Here is a 17,954-nt window from a genome sequence, read left to right as displayed (position 1 = left end):
TCCGCGGCCGTCGGGCACGCCCGCCAAGATGTCTGCGCTGAGGGTCACTCGGGTGAGTGGTTGGGCCGTGCGGCGGAGGCGCTCGGAGGACATGAGGCCCCGGGAGACGGGACGGGGCGGCAGGGGTGGGCGGCAAGCCCGGGGAGCGCTGCGCGGCGAAGCGCCGGGAGCTCTGGCGGGCTCGGGTCGTGGGGTGAGGGCGACTGACGCGGGGCAAGCCCGACTCCCGCCGCCGCGCTCGCCCGCCGCTGGTCGGGGCAGCTGGAAGGTGCCCGGCGGTGAAGCGGCGCACGGCTGAGAGGCGGTGGCCGTGCCGTGTTACTCCCGAGTTGTGGCCTTCATCTTCTCTGGCTGGGCGTTGCCATCTGTTGTTGTGCAACCTTGGGGCTCTTCGTGTGCCAAAGGTCACGCTGCCGCTTCAGCTCGGGAACAGCAGCGCTCGCTGCTCAGGGTGTTTGACACGGTGCATTTACTCCGCTATTTTTTTAAACGTGTGACGTATAAAAGTGTTTTCCTGCAGTGCTGATGTGCTGCCGTATCGAGCCGCCTAGCTTCCGCTCAGCAAAAGTTACTCAGGACTCTCTGGTACCTTGTTTAGCACTTGGACGGGCCCTTTGCTGATCTCCCCATTTCCAGTCAGTCACTAGGCGAAGGGCACTTGGTCGTTGCTCCCTGGAAGCAGTGTGATTTTGCCCCAGAGTCCTGCAGCCTGGACCTGTGTCCACAGTGTTGCTGTGACAGAGTCACGGAGGGAAGAGGTCTCCTTCTGAAACCAGCTGGTGTTTTATGGATCAAAAGTAATGCTTTAGGCAAGGGAGCAGTTATGCTTGGTATTTCACATTCGGCCTCCTGACATGTTACCTCAGCAACAAACTGCTCTTGGCAGCTCTTTTCATTTTGGCTCGATATTATGTGAGGGAAGATCAAGGTTAGTGACCTTAGATTATTGTTGTCTTATCTTTTTCTGTGATCTACAGCTTTTTGAACAAGTTTTGTAGTTCTTTTGGCACTAAGGTGATAAAGATTGCATCGCTTCTGTGTGTATCTCGTCAGACCCGTTTCCAGGCAGCAGATTATTGCAGAGTTAGTCTTGCTGCTGTGATAATTATTTTTCTGATCGTGATTATGCGTTAGTGCAAGGAAATGTAGTAGGAGTTGCATCTGAGCATCACTAGCTTGTGATCTAACTGTTCCTCTGAGTCAGCAATAAAAAAGTTGACCAAGTAGACACGATCATCTGAATTCTTCTGTGTAGCAAACCGTGAACCTTTGTCACTTGATCACTCATGCAGCTTCTACATATGGATCCTGCCTGTCCATATTTCTATTTGTGGGGGGAGTGTTGAGTTTTTCCAGGGTAACCTTAAGCATTGACCTGGCATACTACTCTGGTACAAAAAACACAGTAGATATAAATTATCTAGGAAAAAAATTGACAGCTTTCTCATATAGGCTGTCACTTCCAGTATTGGTTTTAAATCAGGTTTTTTTTCTGGTGTAGACAAATCTATTTGGTGGCAAAGCTATGTAGAAAAAACCTCAAACCTGTAAAAACCACTGCAGTCACCTGGCTTTTTGGGTTTTTTTTACAACCTCATCTTGTCTTTTTTCAGATAAAATAAGGCATAAAACATTGTGAAGGATTGAATTCTTTCTAGATGGTTGTTAGTATTGTTTGTTTGGTTGGGTTTTTTCTGTATGAGTGGTAGCAGTAACACAGAACTTGGCAAGATGCCATCTAGCAAGCTCTATGGGTTGTCAAAACTTGAAATGAATAATACATTGCCTACTGGGAAATGCAGTCCTGAACTATTAATAAACTGACTTCAGTATTCAGTTATGTCATGGCCTTCCCCTCTTCTGTGCCTAGCAGTGGCCTTCCTGCATTTCTTTGCCTTTTAATTTTACAGATGTTTTTGGCATCCTCTGGAAGTACTTTCTTTCACTGTGTTGATACCTGTCTGTGTTCTTTGTGCCTCTTGTGCTGTGGCTTTGTGTTGTGTTCCAGCCCCAGCTGGCAGCTGAGCACCACGGAGCCGCTCGCTCACCCCCCCTGAAAGGGGGGAAGGAACACATAAAGAAAGGCAGACCTGGTGGGACAGGATGGCAGTTTACTGGGACAGCAGAGAAATGACAACCGCAGGACTTGATAGCAAAGTATGCCCAACTGGTGATACACAGTGCAGCTTCTCACTGAACCGCACAGCTCCGGCTGCACAGCTCAGAGCCGTCCCAAAGCCGGATGGTGCCCGAGCCGCGCCCCTCTCGCCAGCCCCCTTTTACGCCGAGCACGAGCCGCGGTATGGCAGAGCCCCTCTGGTCAGCCTGGGCCACCCATCCGGGCCCTGTGCCTTCCCAGGTGCCCCCCACCTTCTCACTCGCAGGGCCGCGGCTGCTTGGCAGTCCTGAGCCAGCATGTGTTACCCACCCTGCGCTCCTCCTAACCCCACACTGCACCAGCTGCTAGGACGAAAATGAGCTCTGTCCCTGCCGAGCCCACAACACTTTGTGGCCGCCTCTGCGTAGCGTTCTTAGGAGCACAGAAATCTAACACAACCTTCATAGAATCATAGACTGGTCTGGGTTGGGAGGGACCCCAAGGATCAGAGAGCTCCAACCCCCTGCCACAGGCAGGGACACCAACCTCCAGGCCTGGAGCTACACAAGGTTGCCCAGAGCCCCATCCAACCTGGCCTTGAACACCCCCAGGAATGGGGCACCCACCCCCTCTCTGGGCAGCCCCTTCCAGCCCCTCACCACTCTCTCTGCAAAGAACTTCCCCCCAGTCTCTCCTCTCCCCCTTCCCTCCTCCAGCTTCACTCCATCCCCCTTGTCCTGCCAGTCTCTGCCCTTTAACAAGCCCATTCCCCTCCTGTTCCTCTGCTCCCTTCAGGGACTGGGGGGCTGCAGTGAGGTCCCCCCACAGCCTTCTCTTCTCCAGGTTGACCCAGCCCAGCTCCCTCAGCCTCTCTCCCTAGGGGAGCTGCTCCAGCCCTCTGAGCATCCCCGTGGCTCCTCTGACCCCTCTCCACCAGTCCCACATCTTTCTTGTACTGGGGCCCCAGCTCTGGACACAGGACTCCAGCTGGGGCCTCCCAAGGGCAGAGCAGAGAGGGACAATCCCCTCCCTGTCCCTGCTGCCACCCCTCTGCTGATGGAGCCCAGGATCCCATCGCCCTTCCGAGCTGCAAGAGCCACTGCTGGCTCATGGGAAGTTTCTCATCCATCTTATTTGGGAACTAGTTGCTGCCTCCCCAGCAGTATAACTTCTTGTAATGCCCTTGTCTTCTAGAGTCCAATGAATGTGCAGTAAAACGTCTGTGCTATTTTTGCACTAGGATGATTAATTATTGTTACAAATAAGGGACTGGTCTCATCATGCTCCTCCCTTCCCCCTCACCCCCTCATTTTTCCCATAAGAAAATAAAGAATAATCCCTTTATTGGTGTTCAGGCTAATTTGGTTTTGCACAGGGTTGATTTGGGTCTTTGTATATATTTATCCAATTAAATATTTTTAACTTCTTTTCCAAACACTTCAGAGATTCCTAACTACTGAAGGATGAAATAGACTAAAACAGCCTTTGAAAATCAAATTCAGGCATGTTTTGGCAGAGTATTAAGGTGTTCTGAAAATTGCTATAACGATATTTTTGGGCACTAAACTCAGAAAAGCAAAGAAAGCACTTACAGCTAAAGAGAATACATTTGTGAGAAGTGTTGGGAAGAAAAATCAGCTTCATGTAGAACTCAAGAGACTCTATCCTATTTGGAGTATAATAACACTAGTCACTAAGCATCCACAGTAGCAGATTTTTAAAAGAAAGCAGACAGGAGTCTGTGACATTATCAAGATACCCTGGTAGATATTGGCTACTGGGTAGCCAAGTCTTGCTGGGTTTGCCTGTGGGTGAACATTGGGCAGATAGAGTATTTGGTAGCGGAGAAGGAATTCAGGTTTGATGAGTGTGTGTGTGAATGAGAGAAATAGGTATTGATGTGTCTGTGTGGGCATAATTTTTAGTTAGGCTTAATTATTTTGTAAATATGCAGTTGTGCAATACTTGAACGTGGCTATGACAGTTCACTCCTGCCCAGTGCTGGTAAAGCCTGGGATGCCTCAGCTGGTGTGAGCGCTGCTCGCCACGGCGACAAAACTTTGGGTTAGGGTTAGTAGTTGTATTACACTTGGTGCCATGGTGTTTCTGAAGAGGGGTTCTGCATGTAAATTTGTGCTGCAGTCAGGCTTAGGAAGCTTACACCTCCCGTTCTTTTTCTCTTTAGCAAGTGCTTCAAACCATTGCAGGGCTTGGATGGAGGTCACATTCTAGTAAACCTGCTCAGAGCTTACACGTAGGCAAAGCCGGCGCTGGCTTCAGCTTTGGTAAGTGCCACAGTCTTTGAAAGAAGTACAGCGATTAGGGGAAAGTGGCAGTCAAGAAAATCCTATATTGCACTTCAGCATGATTTTAGAATGAAGATGTTTATTCTCAATAGATTTATATTCTTTTTTAATAAATGTTTGAAAACCAAAACTGCTTTCTTCCTCAGCTAAGGCAAGCCAGGTATGTGTGTAGTGTTTATAAGATTTTCTTACTATTTCTTGTTAATTCATGTCTGTCTTAAGCATTTTTATTGCCCAAGTGTCCTAGCTTTGAATAATCATCTCATATTGCTGTTTACAATGTCATAGTTGAACTTGGTTATAAGGTGGTGTTATAAAGAAATTAGTCTTCATTTTGACATATTATGTACATAAAGCCAAGGTAGTGGGTCAGCAGCTGCATGTTTGAAACTGCATACATCATCTGCTTCCTCTTCCCCCACTTAATTAACATGGCATTCTTCTTGTTTCTTTTGGTAATACGTCTGAGGTTACACAGTCCTCTCTACTGCATTTTCAATATTTTGTGGGTAATTTCATCAGAAGTAAATGCCTTGTAGGTGTTGCTGAGAGAACAGTGGAGGTTTTCTCCCAGGAGGAGGGGGGAGCTGAGTTTTTTTGCTTCCTGGAGGGGCCCAAAAAAAAGTGGTGGTTTGTGTTTTCCTGGAAGGACACTCTTGTGGCAAAATTAGAGATAGTAGAGAATTTGTGGCCTTTTTTCTTGTCTTTTTTTCCTTTTTAAATAGAACTTACTGACGAACAGAAAGAATTTCAAGCTACTGCTCGTAAGTTTGCTGTGGAGGAAATAATTCCTGTTGCTGCACAGTATGACAAAACTGGAGAGGTAAATCTATCATAATATAAGGAAAAAGGAGACTTTTATCTTAACCTGCATACAATTTCAGGTAAAATTTAAAATGATGATTGTCATGAATCAGAAGGTGATTTTTCCCTGTCTATTTCAGTATCCTGTTCCACTTATAAAACGGGCATGGGAACTTGGTCTTATGAATTCACACATACCAGAAAGTTGTGGTAAGTAAACATTCTTTTTCATCTATGAAACAAAACAAAGAAAAGGCATTAGATTTATATGTGTAATTATGGATTCCATATGGAATGAACAGTTGCATACTTGAATAATCTAAATTTAATCAGTAGGCAAGTTGACACATAGAAGTGTTACTAGGTGTGAGTGTAATCAGGAGACAAATTACGCAGATTATGATTTAGTAATTTATGACCAGATTTTCCTACTGTGATTGCGACTGCCTAATGTTCCTCTGGTTTGCTGTGTCAGCTGATTAGGCAGAGAAATTAGAAGGTCATATTTTGTTCTAGTCTCTGACACAGGCTGGAGTAATTAAGAGTTTATTGCAGAAGGACAGTTTTGCAGTTCACATTACACAGTCACACAGAATCACAGAACCGTAGGGGTTGGAAGGGACCTCTGGAGATCATCTAGTCCGACCCGCTGCCAAAGCGGGATCACCCAGAGCAGGCTGCACAGGATTGCATCTAGACTGGTTTGGGATCTCTCCAGGGAATGGGACTCCGCAGCCTCTCTGGGCAGCCTGTCCTAGTGCTCGGGCACCCTCAAAGTGAAAGAGTCTGTGTTCCAGTTCTGCCTGTTGCTCCTTGTCCTGTCACTGGGTACCACTGAAGAGAGTCTGGCCCTATCATCTTGACATCCCCCCTTTAGATGTTTATTGATCAGATCCCCTCTCAGTCTTCTCATCTCCAGATTAAACAGCCCCAGCTCTCTCAGCCTTTCCTCGTACGAGGGATGCTCCAGGCCCCTCATCATCCTTGTACCCTCCACTGGACTCTCTCCAGTAGCACCCTGTCTTGAACTGTGGAGATCAGCAGTGGACACGGACCTTCATATGTGGCCTCACCACTGCAGAGCATTTATATTACCTGGAAAAGAAAGTTAGGAAAGTGTCCAGAGCAACCCTTTTTTTGGAGGTTATATAATCTATATAATAGTATAATCAGAGGGTATTTCTGATTAAAAATTTAGTAAGTGAGGTTAAGGAACAGAGAGACAAAAGGAGAAATTGTGAGGACCAGATTGATTCAGCCACAAATTCTAGAGAAACTAAAAGTTGAGATTGCTGGTCTACTGCAGTATGCAACCACTTGGTTATTAAATGAAAAATTACAAGTGGCATTGCTTTAAAAGATCTCCAGGGGACACTGGGAAACTACATACTAGTAACCCTGATACAGGATGTAGTTGGGATCAAGATGAACTACAGAAATAGTGGGTACAGATAAAGATGATGTGCTAGAGAAGGGTCTTTGTGAAGGGAAATCATGCTTCATAAAATCACTGGAGTTCTCTGAAGTAGCGAGTAAGTGTGAAAATAAGGGATGCCTGGTTGATACAGAATCTTTGAACTTCCAAAGCGAGTTTTAAAGTCATAAGGTTTCGTAGTATAAAAATCAGCAGCACAGCCTTGCTGGGTCTTGTGCTGTTTGGAATATCTATAAATAAACTGGAGTCAGTACTAGAGGTGATAGAGTTTACTGATAACATTAATTTATTCAGTGTAGAAAAGATGAGGCTGGTGCAAAGAGCTGCAGGAAGTTGTGAAACCAAGTGACTGTTAAAATGGCAAATGCAGTTGGAAAAGGAAGAGTGATACACATGTGAAGGGAAAGAAGCGATCCAAACTTCATAGAGAAATGCTATCTTTTGAACAAGTTACTGCCCCTCAAAAAAGGGATTTTTAGGTTTGTAATACATAGTTCTGTCAGCGTGAGCATAGTGCTTAGAAATGGTCATAACCATAAAATCTAAGGTCAGACAGGACCTTGAGGGGAATGAAGAAAAAACCCAGAAGGTGTAATTATGCTCTGCCTGAATCCAAATTGCACTCGCCTTTTTAATTTGTTATGTAGTCAGATCCTTCCACCTCAAAAGAGCATCATAGAGAAGGAAAAGGTTCCTAAAAGTATGACAGAGATTTTAAAATAATGTATCTTCTGTGTGAGATGTATCTTCTGTGTAAGAAATTACTAAACCATCAGTGTCATGGAGAGGTTGAAAAGGGATTGATGGTTCACTGTTCCTTTCAATGTCACTAGAAAGCATCAAGTAAGTCAGGAGGTGGCAAGTTCAAAATAAATGAGAGCACATGGTTCTGCATGCAGTGTGTAATTCACTTGTGAAACTCAATGCTGCTGAATTATATCGATGCTAAAATTTTCCACAGATTCAAAAAGAGACTGGGCAAATTCACATAAGAATTGTCTGTCGAGGGTTAGCATGACACAGACACCCAGGAGAGCCACCTCTTTGGCTGAGGAGGTCACCCAAAGGGAAAGATTTTTAAGGAAGTATATTTGTAATTATTTCCCAAAGTGTTGGCTTCTGTCTGGAATAGGTTACTGAGTTGTTTGTCACTAATATAGACAGAAAAATTTCATCAGTACGTTCTTGGCACGCTGAGCAATTCTCCTCTCTTGAGTCACTCCGTAACCCGGGACCTGTGATGCGCAGTTCTCACACTGTGTCGTACTCTTCTGGCAGACCTCCATTTAAAAAGTTTGCATGGGAATATCTAATCAAACGTGGTACATGATCAAATGTGTGTGAGGGAACACATGTTTTAAAAATTAATTTGTGTAAATCACTGTTACAATTAAACCCATTTTAGTAAAGTACATGTTTCACTTGCAGGTGGTCTTGGCCTCGGCACTTTCGAAGCGTGCCTGATTACGGAGGAGTTAGCTTATGGATGTACAGGGGTTCAAACTGCCATTGAAGCCAATTCCCTAGGGGTAAGTTCTGTCTTCTCTTGCATCCCTTAAACTGGAATCTGTGTGCTTTAAAAAGACGGATTGATGGTCTAAATATTTTCTTCCAGCAAATGCCAGTAATCATTGCAGGAAATGAGCATCAGCAGAAAAAATACTTGGGAAGAATGACAGAGGAACCATTGATGTGTGTAAGTATAACTGCTGCACTCTAGAATGTTCATAAACCATATTAATCAGTATTACTCCTTTTTATTTCCTTTATTTTTTTCTTCCTCTCCACCCCCCCCCCCAAACACTGACACATAGTCACAGCTTAGCCCATCTTGTTTTCTAAATAAACAAAACACATTTACTGGAAGTCAGGGAACTGATGATATGATACATTCAGTAAGCAAACAGAACATAATACTTGGAAAACCCTCCCTATCTTAAGTCACTTTCCAAAAATTAATACCTTTTACTTTACTTTTAATAGGGTGTGGAGGCATTTAAGCAAGATACGAACTTCCTGTATGGAGAAGCTCAACACAGATGAGAACTAAACTCTGCTTATGATCTTAAATACTATATAAGCAGTACTTGGTACATAGATGTGTTTAGTGCATTAAAGTCTGAATAACTAGGCCTCATAAAATGAAGGATGCAGTAAACCTAAAATGCTACTCAGTGCTTTTATTTTCAGATGTTAAATCTTCTCAGCTTTTACACCAGGGTTTGTGAAGCCTGAGGAAGTAGTATCTTAAGTGTTGCAAAACGGTTCTGTTTGATTAAGAGACAATTTCATGTATTATTATGGATTTATAAAGAAAATTAACCCATATAGGTTTGGATTCTTGCTAGACAGCTGTTGTAGGCTTTTTGGGGTTTTCTTGTTTGTTTATGTAATGTTTTGGGGGTTACCTTGCAGTTCAGTGGACCTTTTATAAATCAGTTTGATGCATGTAGTCTGCCATAATTTGTGGATGCCTAAAAATAGAGCTTTTATTCATGAAGATTGTGTATTTTATTTTCTTTTTTAGGCTTACTGTGTAACAGAGCCTGGAGCAGGCTCTGATGTGGCTGGTATAAAAACAAAGGCTGAGAGGAAAGGAGATGAATATGTTGTTAATGGGCAGAAGATGTGGATCACAAATGGTGGGAAAGCAAACTGGTGTGTTAACTGTTAACTCATGCTGTGTTTTCTGGTTTGATGTTATATAGTGACTTCCCCTCCCTCCCCCAGAGTTAAATTCTTTAGAGATCTGTTAAAAATCTGAATGTTCATTGTGTTTCAACAATCTGCCCTTTAACCTCTGACCAGTGTGTCAGGATGGGATGTAACAGTGCAGTCTCAACATGGTGCAAAGGCTAAAAAGGAGAAGGAGAGACGACATGGCAGCTCCTTGCTCAAGAAGGCCTCCTGATTCTTGCTGCTATCAAACAATATTATTTCTGCTTTTTCTTGAAGGCAGGATGGCAACAGTGTGATTTAACTTGCCAAGTACTCAGTGGGCTCACATTCCTATCTCCCTTGCTTTGTAGTTGGGGTGACCGAGACTGGTTGCTTCTGACTCTACTAGAAATACCCCTCTCTTCTAGTGAAGCTAGAAACACTCTTGGATTGTGGTGTTAGGTTGTATTTTCTGAAGGGAAGGCATCTTCCTTCTGTCAAAGAATCCAGATATTGCTGTGGTGTCTGTGGAGTGTGCTTTATGATATACACCTCTTTGATGATGTCTCACATCACACTGGTTCACAACATGCATCCTGCTTAATTCAAGTGGAAAAGCTTCCAACGTTTATCCAAAAGCTGATATTTCTAGTTATTTATTTCCTTGTTCAAGGCAGATCCATCAGAGAGCAGATACCTTTTAACGTTACTGAGCACAGTAAATATGATTTACAACTGTTTAATTTCTAAGACAAATACTTACACCTTGTACTTAGAAGGATAAAAATCAGATCTTTGAAATCAAGCGATAGCATTTTGCATGCAAGAATGTGTTTCCTAAGCATTAATTCTTATGCAGTCTGTGAATAGGTTTCTTTGTACTATTCATGAAGCTGTTGGTATTGTAAATATTTACAATACATGGGAAAGCTGGAGAATCTTTGCATGTTGATCTGCAGACATTTTACTCAATTTTATGAAATCTTGACTCTTTGAAACTCCCTCTTTCACTCCCTCTTTGATTTTTGGGAAGAGCAAGAAAAAAGGGTTGTTAACTTGTAGATAGAATTTAGCATGTGGTATAAATGCATGCAAAAGCATTTAAAATGGTAGCTAAAAAAGTGCCTGGTTGTTAATTGTAAGGATAAACTGCATCCCTTGTCTTTGTTTTGCACTAGGTATTTTTTGCTAGCTCGTACCGATCCAGATCCAAAAGCACCTGCAAGCAAAGCTTTTACTGGATTCATTGTGGAAGCAGATAGCCCTGGGATCCAAATTGGAAGAAAGGTGAAGACTGTATCTCTTATTTGAGAAGCTAGGAATTATTGCTTGATTCCACACCAACAATGCAACAAATTACCATGAAAGGGAAAAAGGCTCAACATTTCCATATGCTCATGTACAATGATCTGTTAATTTTCACAACATAGAGAAACTATACATAAGACAATTTTATTCATTCAGATAAGAAATTTAGATGACTGAACAGCTGCAGAAGAATCTTAGAGAAATACTTTTTTGAGTACTCTTATTAATAAATAACAAGTATTATGCCTTGAAAAGATAAGAAGCATGTTGGACAATTCTAATTATAAATACACACACAGTGGCATTAACTTTAGCTACTGCTGGTAGCTAACTCTCTCTCTAAAAAAACAAAACTAAGAAAAAACCTACTATTTTTAGTAGTAGGAAAAACTGGATGTTGAACATTAGAAAGGAAGCTGAAAACTTGAAAAGCTCATTTATTTATTTACCTGTAGTACACCTGTACTGCCTGCATGTTACAGTCTTTTTCCACTCCCACCTGAAAGGGTACAGTTGGACTAGAGAAAGACAGGAAGACTGATTACAGCTACAAAAGTGATCTCATATAAGGAGAAAACGCCCATCTTAAACCAGTTAAGGACATGCTGGTCTGCAATTGCAAAACTAGTATTTGTTATGTATGTCATAGTTTTTAGATGAAGTGTTTTGGGGAAAAAGCACATACTTTATTTGAGTAAGCTAAAGACTTAAAAGGTATTGCACCTTTGAATAATCAGTTTAGTTGTACCTATGTAAACTTCCCTTTTCAGGAAATGAATATGGGTCAACGCTGCTCAGATACAAGAGGTATTGTCTTTGAAGATGTGAGAGTCCCCAAAGAAAACGTATTAATAGCTGAGGGAGCTGGCTTTAAAATTGCAATGGGAGCTTTTGATAAGACCAGACCCCCTGTAAGTATCACAAGTAACTTATAAAATACCGCAAGAATTTCTGATTTATTTGTATTTTTTTAATATTCTGTGCTATATTCAATTCAGGTAGCAGCTGGCGCTGTTGGATTAGCAAAAAGAGCACTTGATGAAGCTACTAGATATGCTTTGGAGAGAAAAACTTTTGGGAAAGCAATTGTGGAAGTAAGTGGAGGCAGGGGGGAAGGGGGAGAGAGAGAGAGAGAATGTAAGTAAAAGCTGTGTATTCACACCAGATGTACTACTACTGACTTTTCAAGGTTATTCCTTGATTTGTTCTTTAATTTTTATATTACATCTCTGCCATTTTGGGGTTTCCAAGTATATAGGTCAGTGTGATTTACGTAAACTGAGTTATGCTTCAGGATTTTTTTCTGTAATTTATCAATGATAATAGAAAAGTGCCCCAGATCCTGCCACTTACGTACTATCTGGACTTACTGAAGTTTTTCTGTGCTAATAAACAGGGATTTTTCAGGAAAGGAATAAAACCTCTTGAGTTCTGCGAAACAAGGCCCACAGTATTGATAGAATACATTGCCAATCACACCACTGATCAGCCATAAAGAAATATGAATAAACAGCAGCGTAAATACCAATCTAATCAATAGTAAAGAACAACCTGGTCATTCAGTATTTAATCACTATGATGAAATGGCTTTGAGAATTAAGATCTTGAACGATAATTCCACAGGCAGTTCCGCATCCAAGAGCCTGATCCATGTTCTGCAGAACTCCTCTAGGGAAATTCACTCGGTTTGGTCAGAGGATCACCCCACTAAGATGGTATTTTTCTTGGATGTCACAATGGGCAGCGCTAACCTAGTTTATTTCATCACTCACAGCACCAAGCAGTGTCTTTCTTGCTGGCTGAAATGGCGATGAAAGTGGAGCTAGCTCGGATGGCTTACCAGAGAGCTGCCTGGGAGGTCGATGCGGGCCGCAGGAACACCTACTACGCTTCCATCGCCAAGGCCTTTGCTGGAGACGTGGCAAACCAAGTCGCCACAGATGCAGTACAGATTTTTGGAGGAAATGGATTTAATACTGAATATCCTGTAGAAAAACTAATGAGAGATGCTAAAATCTACCAGGTGAGTAAAAGAACGTGATCCTCATAGTAATGCATAAATTGCTGCATGTAAAATAAACTAATGGCTGCTTATCTGAAATGTGCAATTAGTTAAAAAGTTTTTAAAACTAACACAGTAATCCTTCCATTTAAAGAAAGAGTCATACAAATCAGGTAAATACTTGCATACAGAAGTCACTGCACTGGACCAACAACCCACCTAAGAGAAGTAAATTATGGTTTGTTTTTTTTTTTTATTATTTTCCTTTTTTTTTTTCAATTTTCTCCTGTGTGGTAAGTCTCTGAAATTCCTGGACTCTTCATTTTGAAGCCTTTGAACTCTTAGATATAAAAAAAAACATTCTAGAAAAAAAGAGTTTGGAATACTACTGCTGGCTGTGGTATTCTGTAAGTAGAAATGGTTTACATGTAATGTGTTGTAAACCCTCAGTGATGGAAATGTTCTGACCTTCCATGCCTATCCTGGACTGGTGCTGCCTATTGTTTTGCTTTCTTCTCAGCCTGAACTGTAAAGCAACTTCTTCACACTTTCCCTCATATCTTGTGGTTTGTTGTGGTTAGTTGGTTGGTTTGTTTCTTTAGGTGGGTTTTTGGGGGAGGGCAGGGATTTTGGTTGAATTTTTCTGTTTCCCTTTCTGTTTCCAGCCTCTTCATCATTTGTTGTTGTGCTCTAAACCTTCTGTTTGAGACTTTAGTTCCAAAGTTGGGTAGAATACTTTGGCTGCCATATCCAGGATTGAGTATCCTGGAATGATTATCTTGCATTTGTTGCATTAACAGAAGTGTGACACAACTTGAAATTATGAGCCTTTTTTATGACAAAGCCCACTCGTATTTAATCATGTTCAGCCCATAGTCACCTGTAATCCCCAGGGGGTTTTCTTCTGCAGTGTTACTGCCAAAAAGCTATTCTATGTCATGTTGTTACTCCTCATAGGCATATACTATGCTACAGCTTTTTATTCAGCAAGAATATATATTTTAATCGTTTTCAACAAAGCCAGTAATCTTTATCTTTTCACCTTTTTATGACATTAGTAGTGACTAGGTAAAGCATAGCAGAATAGATGCTAGCCAGAAGCGCACATGGACTGTGACCTGTAATGTTAGCTAGCTGTAACAGTGCTCCTTAAGATTCTAGGTAGTTAATACTTCTCTTACAGCTGATTTAAAAATGAAAACCATTATTCTCACTAGCCAAGAATTAATTTTTCTCTTTTCAAGGAAGGACAAGCACTAATTGCACTCCTGTGAGTGAGGAAATGAATGATTAATTGAACTTTATTATGGTTGGGCTTTTTATCCTGTCCAGTTGCATGCTTTCCTAGAGAAAGATGGTGTGGGGGTAGGAACTTTAATTGAAAGCTGAGATTGATTTTACAGGGTCCCAGTTATCTGTATTTCTCAATTACACTGATCCATCACAAACGCATTAGATTTATTTTTATTTTAAGATTAATTAGACTTAGTATTAAATTTTTGGTGTTTTTCTGTTCCGTTTCATACCCAAAAGAATTCAGGAAAGGCTTTTGTCTTTACAGTTATTTTGTCTCATGGTTATACCTTGCACTTTACTATATTGCTGCCCAGTTTCAGATGGTACATGCTCTTGGCCATATATTTCATGTACAAAAACTTGGGGTTTTGCATATTCTTCTGAATATTTCAGTTTTTTTCAATATTACACAATTCTAATACTGTGTTTATTGGTTAACATTGTTGATCTAGGTTTGTCTGGCTACAAATCTGGGCTTCTCTGGTAGAAAGTCTTAACTTTTCCTTTCTCAAATTTGGAAAACTTCCCTTATTAATTGTCCATGATTCTTGAAATCATTTCCATCAGCTGATAAACTAAAATCTTTCTTGTAATTACTTAAGGAGGTTGCGAGATTTGATGTCTTTAAGCTTGAGATCCATGGCTGCCTTCATCAGCAAGTGATTTAGTGCAATAGGAGCAGATTAGTGGCTGGCAGGAGTAGCTGCTGAGGCCCCCACAACTACACCCTGCGCAGTCTGGGCAGGTGGAGTTCACAGCAGTCGGTCCCTTGGGCTGTAGGTTCCCTACACGCATGTAAATGTCAGGGTCCAGCTGTGGGGTCAGACCATTATGTCTTCATTAGAGGCTCGTGGGTAATTGGCATATCAGAGAAAGTAGAGCTCCAAAAGGCAGCTAATACTCACAAAACACGTTGCCCCCTCTGAACGGGATCAACATGTGGTAACCCGTCACTTGGGGAACACACGGTTTCTCCTGAACCAAAACCATGATGTGCATGCAGGTTACAGCATCTTTATTTTCAACAAAACCTGTAAGGATCTTGGGAAGATTATTCCTGTAAGTGAATGAGAAAGTGAATTTGCATTAATGTGAGCTATCTGCCAAACCAAGCTGTGGCCAAGCTGGGAGTTGGGACACTGAAAACCCTCAGCTGTGTTGCCTTGCGTTACATTGCCCCATACCTGTGGAGAAAGTGGCTTCCTTCAGCATTACAGCTTCGTGCTTTGTTGTCTATCTTTGACTTTGCTGACAGCCTACACGCTGCAGAATAGAGGGATGATACAGACTGTTTCTAGAAGAAAAGCCAAGAATACATGGTTAAAAAAGAAGACAAACAAACAAGCAAAACTGTGTGGGAGAGAAGCAAAGGAAATAAATGGATCAGAGAAGGTTGGGCATGACCTTGAAAGGCTAGTCAAAGAAAACCCACCACTTTGAGCACAAGTCTCCACCTCCCCTCCACCTAATTTTTACAGCCCTCCTTTGTAAAGCCTAAATGATGTAAAGCCTAAATGATCTGTCTTCTTACTTAGGTATTTTCCTCATCCTTCTTCGCCTACCATGCCTGTTTATTTTCATGAGAACCTTTTTGGGTTAACAGAAGAGCACCTTAGAGAAAAGACTGTGTCTCAGTATCTTGTATGTGATTTATTCCATTTACCTCACTGTAGTTACTCTGTCACACTGGTTTTCTCTGTCTTTCTGACATCCTGATCCGTGCTGGATTAGTGCCATGAAGGTTTAAAACTGTAAATCTCCTAAAACCTGTAGAAAATCATGAGCTAAATCTGCTGCAATTTTTCTTTTCAGATTTATGAGGGGACTGCTCAGATTCAAAGGATGATCATAGCTCGTGAACATGTTGGCAAATTTAAGGCTTAAAGCAACATATGAAGTGCCTGGTGCTGCTGTAGTGCTCTGTGCTCTCATGGAAGAGGGTTTTAGTGCCTTTTTCAATAGAATTTAAAGGGTATGGAGAAAAACCACAACAAACCAACCAAAAAACTTTCTATTCTACACATTATTAAGCATTACTGTTCTTGTCCAATCCCTCGCTTCATTCCTAACAAAGCTGGTACTTTCTAAACATCTTAATTCCAAAGTGATTGGTTGTTCAAATATGAAGTGGGCGAGAAAGGGGAAGAATGCTGTGTTTTCTCACTATAAAGGCAGATGGTCAGAATGTTATTTTTGACAGTCACTGCTGCATTCTAATAAATTTTTTGAGAAGTGTTGTTGGTTTTTATTTGTTTTCTTTGTGACATCACTTAAATTGCATGTATTAACAGCTGTACTTCAGTTCCTCCTCTGCTGAAGAGCCATTCCAGTGCAGCACCAGGAAGGCCTGCATTGCCCTTGTCTGCACAGGTGTCATAGGATGGGAATGGTTGGTCTCGATGATCTTCAAAGGTCTCTTCCAACCTTGTGATTCTGTGTCTGCACTAACAATGGAGTTACTCTCCAGTAGTAACCATACCACCTTTGAGACAATGTGGCCTTTTGCACTGTTAAACTCATTTAAGCAAGGAAATGTTCAATTAGGATGATTCACTTCAAGTGAAAGTATGTCTGTTCAGTAAATCCAGTATATTTAAACCCGTTACTCCACTGTTTGCAGTGCAAACTCCACTCTTTGCAGCCAGAACAGGTGAGAAGGAATTGTGAGATTATTGTATGTTTTTTACCCTTGGATAGACCCTTCTTGGCATCTCTGGATGTGTTGAACAAATTACTCTGCACTGGTGAGGCCAAACCTGCAGTGCTGTACCCAGTCCTAGGCTCTCCAGTACAAGATACGGACTTAACTGGACGGAGTCCAGTACAGGGCTACAGATACGATTAAGGGACTGGAGCATCTGTCATGTGAGGAGAGGCTGGGACTCTAGCCTGGACAGGAGAAGGCTGGGGAGTAATCTCACATACAACAAATACCTGATAGCATGGAATGAAGGGTCGGGAAACCATCCTCACCTCAGTAGTACCCACTGACAGTACAAGAGGCAATGGGCACATGTGAAAACAGAAGAAATTCCACTGGAACACACAGAAAATGGCTTTTGCTTTTTTAAATGATGAGGGATGTTCTACACTGGCAGAGGTTGTAGAGTCTCCATCTGTGGAGATCCTCAGAACTAAACTGGACAGCGCTGCACAACCCACTCTGGCTGACACTGCCTGGGCAGGTGGGTTGTGCTCAGTGATCTCAAGAGGTCCTTTCAAACCTCAACAGTTCTGTGGAGTCACCTGTAATTTCTCAACAAAATGCCCCTGCCTCACTGTGGTTTCTTTTGGTTTTATTCAGTGCTGGATGGTACAATTACTGTCATCAGGCATCAGTTTTGCAATGGCCACTTCCCAGACAGGCCACCCAGGAAATGAGTTATTGCAATAAAACGTTTAATCACCATGAATCACCAGCTTACCTGCCCGCAGGAGGCCCAATACGATATCCTTGGCAAGTATTCGGCATACATTTAAAAAGAGCCCCACCCACCTTATTTTTGAGCTTTTTAAGCCAGCACCACCTACTGATGGTGCAGAGTGACAATGCTGTTGCTGCCTGGCACGCTGCTGGTCAGGCCCGGCCAGGCCGGAGCGCTGGGCACCAGCGATGTGACCGTCCCGGCAGCTTCAGTCAGGGACCTGGCAACGGGCGCGTGCGAGCCCCGGCGCAGCTGCCCCCGCCTGCCGGCCTACCCTGCCCAAGCGCGTGGCTGAGGTAACCGAAGGCCACTGACGGCGCTCCCAACGCTCCTGTGCGCTCTCAGGCTGCAGCCGCGCACGCCACGCTGGCTCCTCACCCGCTGTAATACAGCCTTTGCTTGGGGCAAGCCTCGAGGGGGCCGCGCTGCCGCGGGCTCAGCCACAGCAGCCCCGCAGCTCGGCCCGGGAACGGCCGCCGCGCCCGGCCTCGGCATCGACGCGGTGCTGAAGGACCCTCCGGCGGGCCGCGGCCCCTCGGCGCTGCCCGCCACGGGGGCGGCCCGCGCGCAGCCCTCCGGGAGCCGACAGCGGCTGGGCCGCGCCGCCAGCTGCGGGCGGCCG

The 17,954-nt window shown here is 43.1% G+C and overlaps 2 protein-coding genes across 3 annotated transcripts; one reads left to right on the top strand and one right to left on the bottom strand.

Annotated features, from left to right (window-relative positions):
- Positions 1-16,143, top strand: ACADM (acyl-CoA dehydrogenase medium chain). The gene is made up of 12 exons (XM_084265945.1): positions 1-52; positions 4,284-4,383; positions 5,130-5,227; positions 5,349-5,418; positions 8,072-8,172; positions 8,259-8,339; positions 9,171-9,301; positions 10,480-10,588; positions 11,380-11,520; positions 11,608-11,703; positions 12,384-12,632; positions 15,720-16,143. The coding sequence occupies exons 1-12, from the start codon at positions 29-31 to the stop codon at positions 15,789-15,791; spliced, it is 1,272 nt and encodes a 423-aa protein (XP_084122071.1). The 5' UTR covers positions 1-28; the 3' UTR covers positions 15,792-16,143.
- On the bottom strand, positions 12,649-17,896 carry LOC311193206 (uncharacterized protein). Of its 2 annotated transcripts, none has more exons than XR_014617378.1 (3): positions 17,607-17,896; positions 15,092-15,201; positions 12,649-14,964 (listed from the first exon to the last, which is right to left on the bottom strand). XR_014617378.1 is itself a non-coding variant. In XM_084265946.1 (3 exons), the coding sequence occupies exons 1-3, from the start codon at positions 17,825-17,827 to the stop codon at positions 14,802-14,804; spliced, it is 390 nt and encodes a 129-aa protein (XP_084122072.1). In that variant the 5' UTR covers positions 17,828-17,896; the 3' UTR covers positions 12,649-14,801. The 2 variants fall into 2 exon arrangements, 1 of the variants encoding a protein (XP_084122072.1); XM_084265946.1 differs by having other exon boundaries at positions 17,711-17,896.
- Positions 17,897-17,954: the final 58 nt, after the last annotated feature.

This window comes from Gallinula chloropus, assembly GCF_964237585.1.
Source record: "Gallinula chloropus genome assembly, chromosome: 6".
Lineage (NCBI taxonomy): Eukaryota > Metazoa > Chordata > Aves > Gruiformes > Rallidae > Gallinula > Gallinula chloropus.
This window is presented reverse-complemented; position numbering and strand designations above follow the sequence as displayed.

Bases quoted from the DNA above. Each gene is read 5' to 3' on its own strand.
- LOC311193206 (XM_084265946.1), bottom strand. From the start codon at position 17,827: ATGCCGAGGCCGGGCGCGGCGGCCGTTCCCGGGCCGAGCTGCGGGGCT. The intron at 15,202-17,710 runs GTGAGGAGCCAG...CTTTTCTTCTAG, and splicing joins CAAAGGCTGTATTACAGCGG to AAACAGTCTGTATCATCCCT. The intron at 14,965-15,091 runs GTATGGGGCAAT...ATTCACTTACAG, and splicing joins GGAAGCCACTTTCTCCACAG to GAATAATCTTCCCAAGATCC.
- ACADM (XM_084265945.1), top strand. From the start codon at position 29: ATGTCTGCGCTGAGGGTCACTCGG. The intron at 8,173-8,258 runs GTAAGTTCTGTC...ATTTTCTTCCAG, and splicing joins TTGAAGCCAATTCCCTAGGG to CAAATGCCAGTAATCATTGC. The intron at 11,704-12,383 runs GTAAGTGGAGGC...CATCACTCACAG, and splicing joins TTGGGAAAGCAATTGTGGAA to CACCAAGCAGTGTCTTTCTT.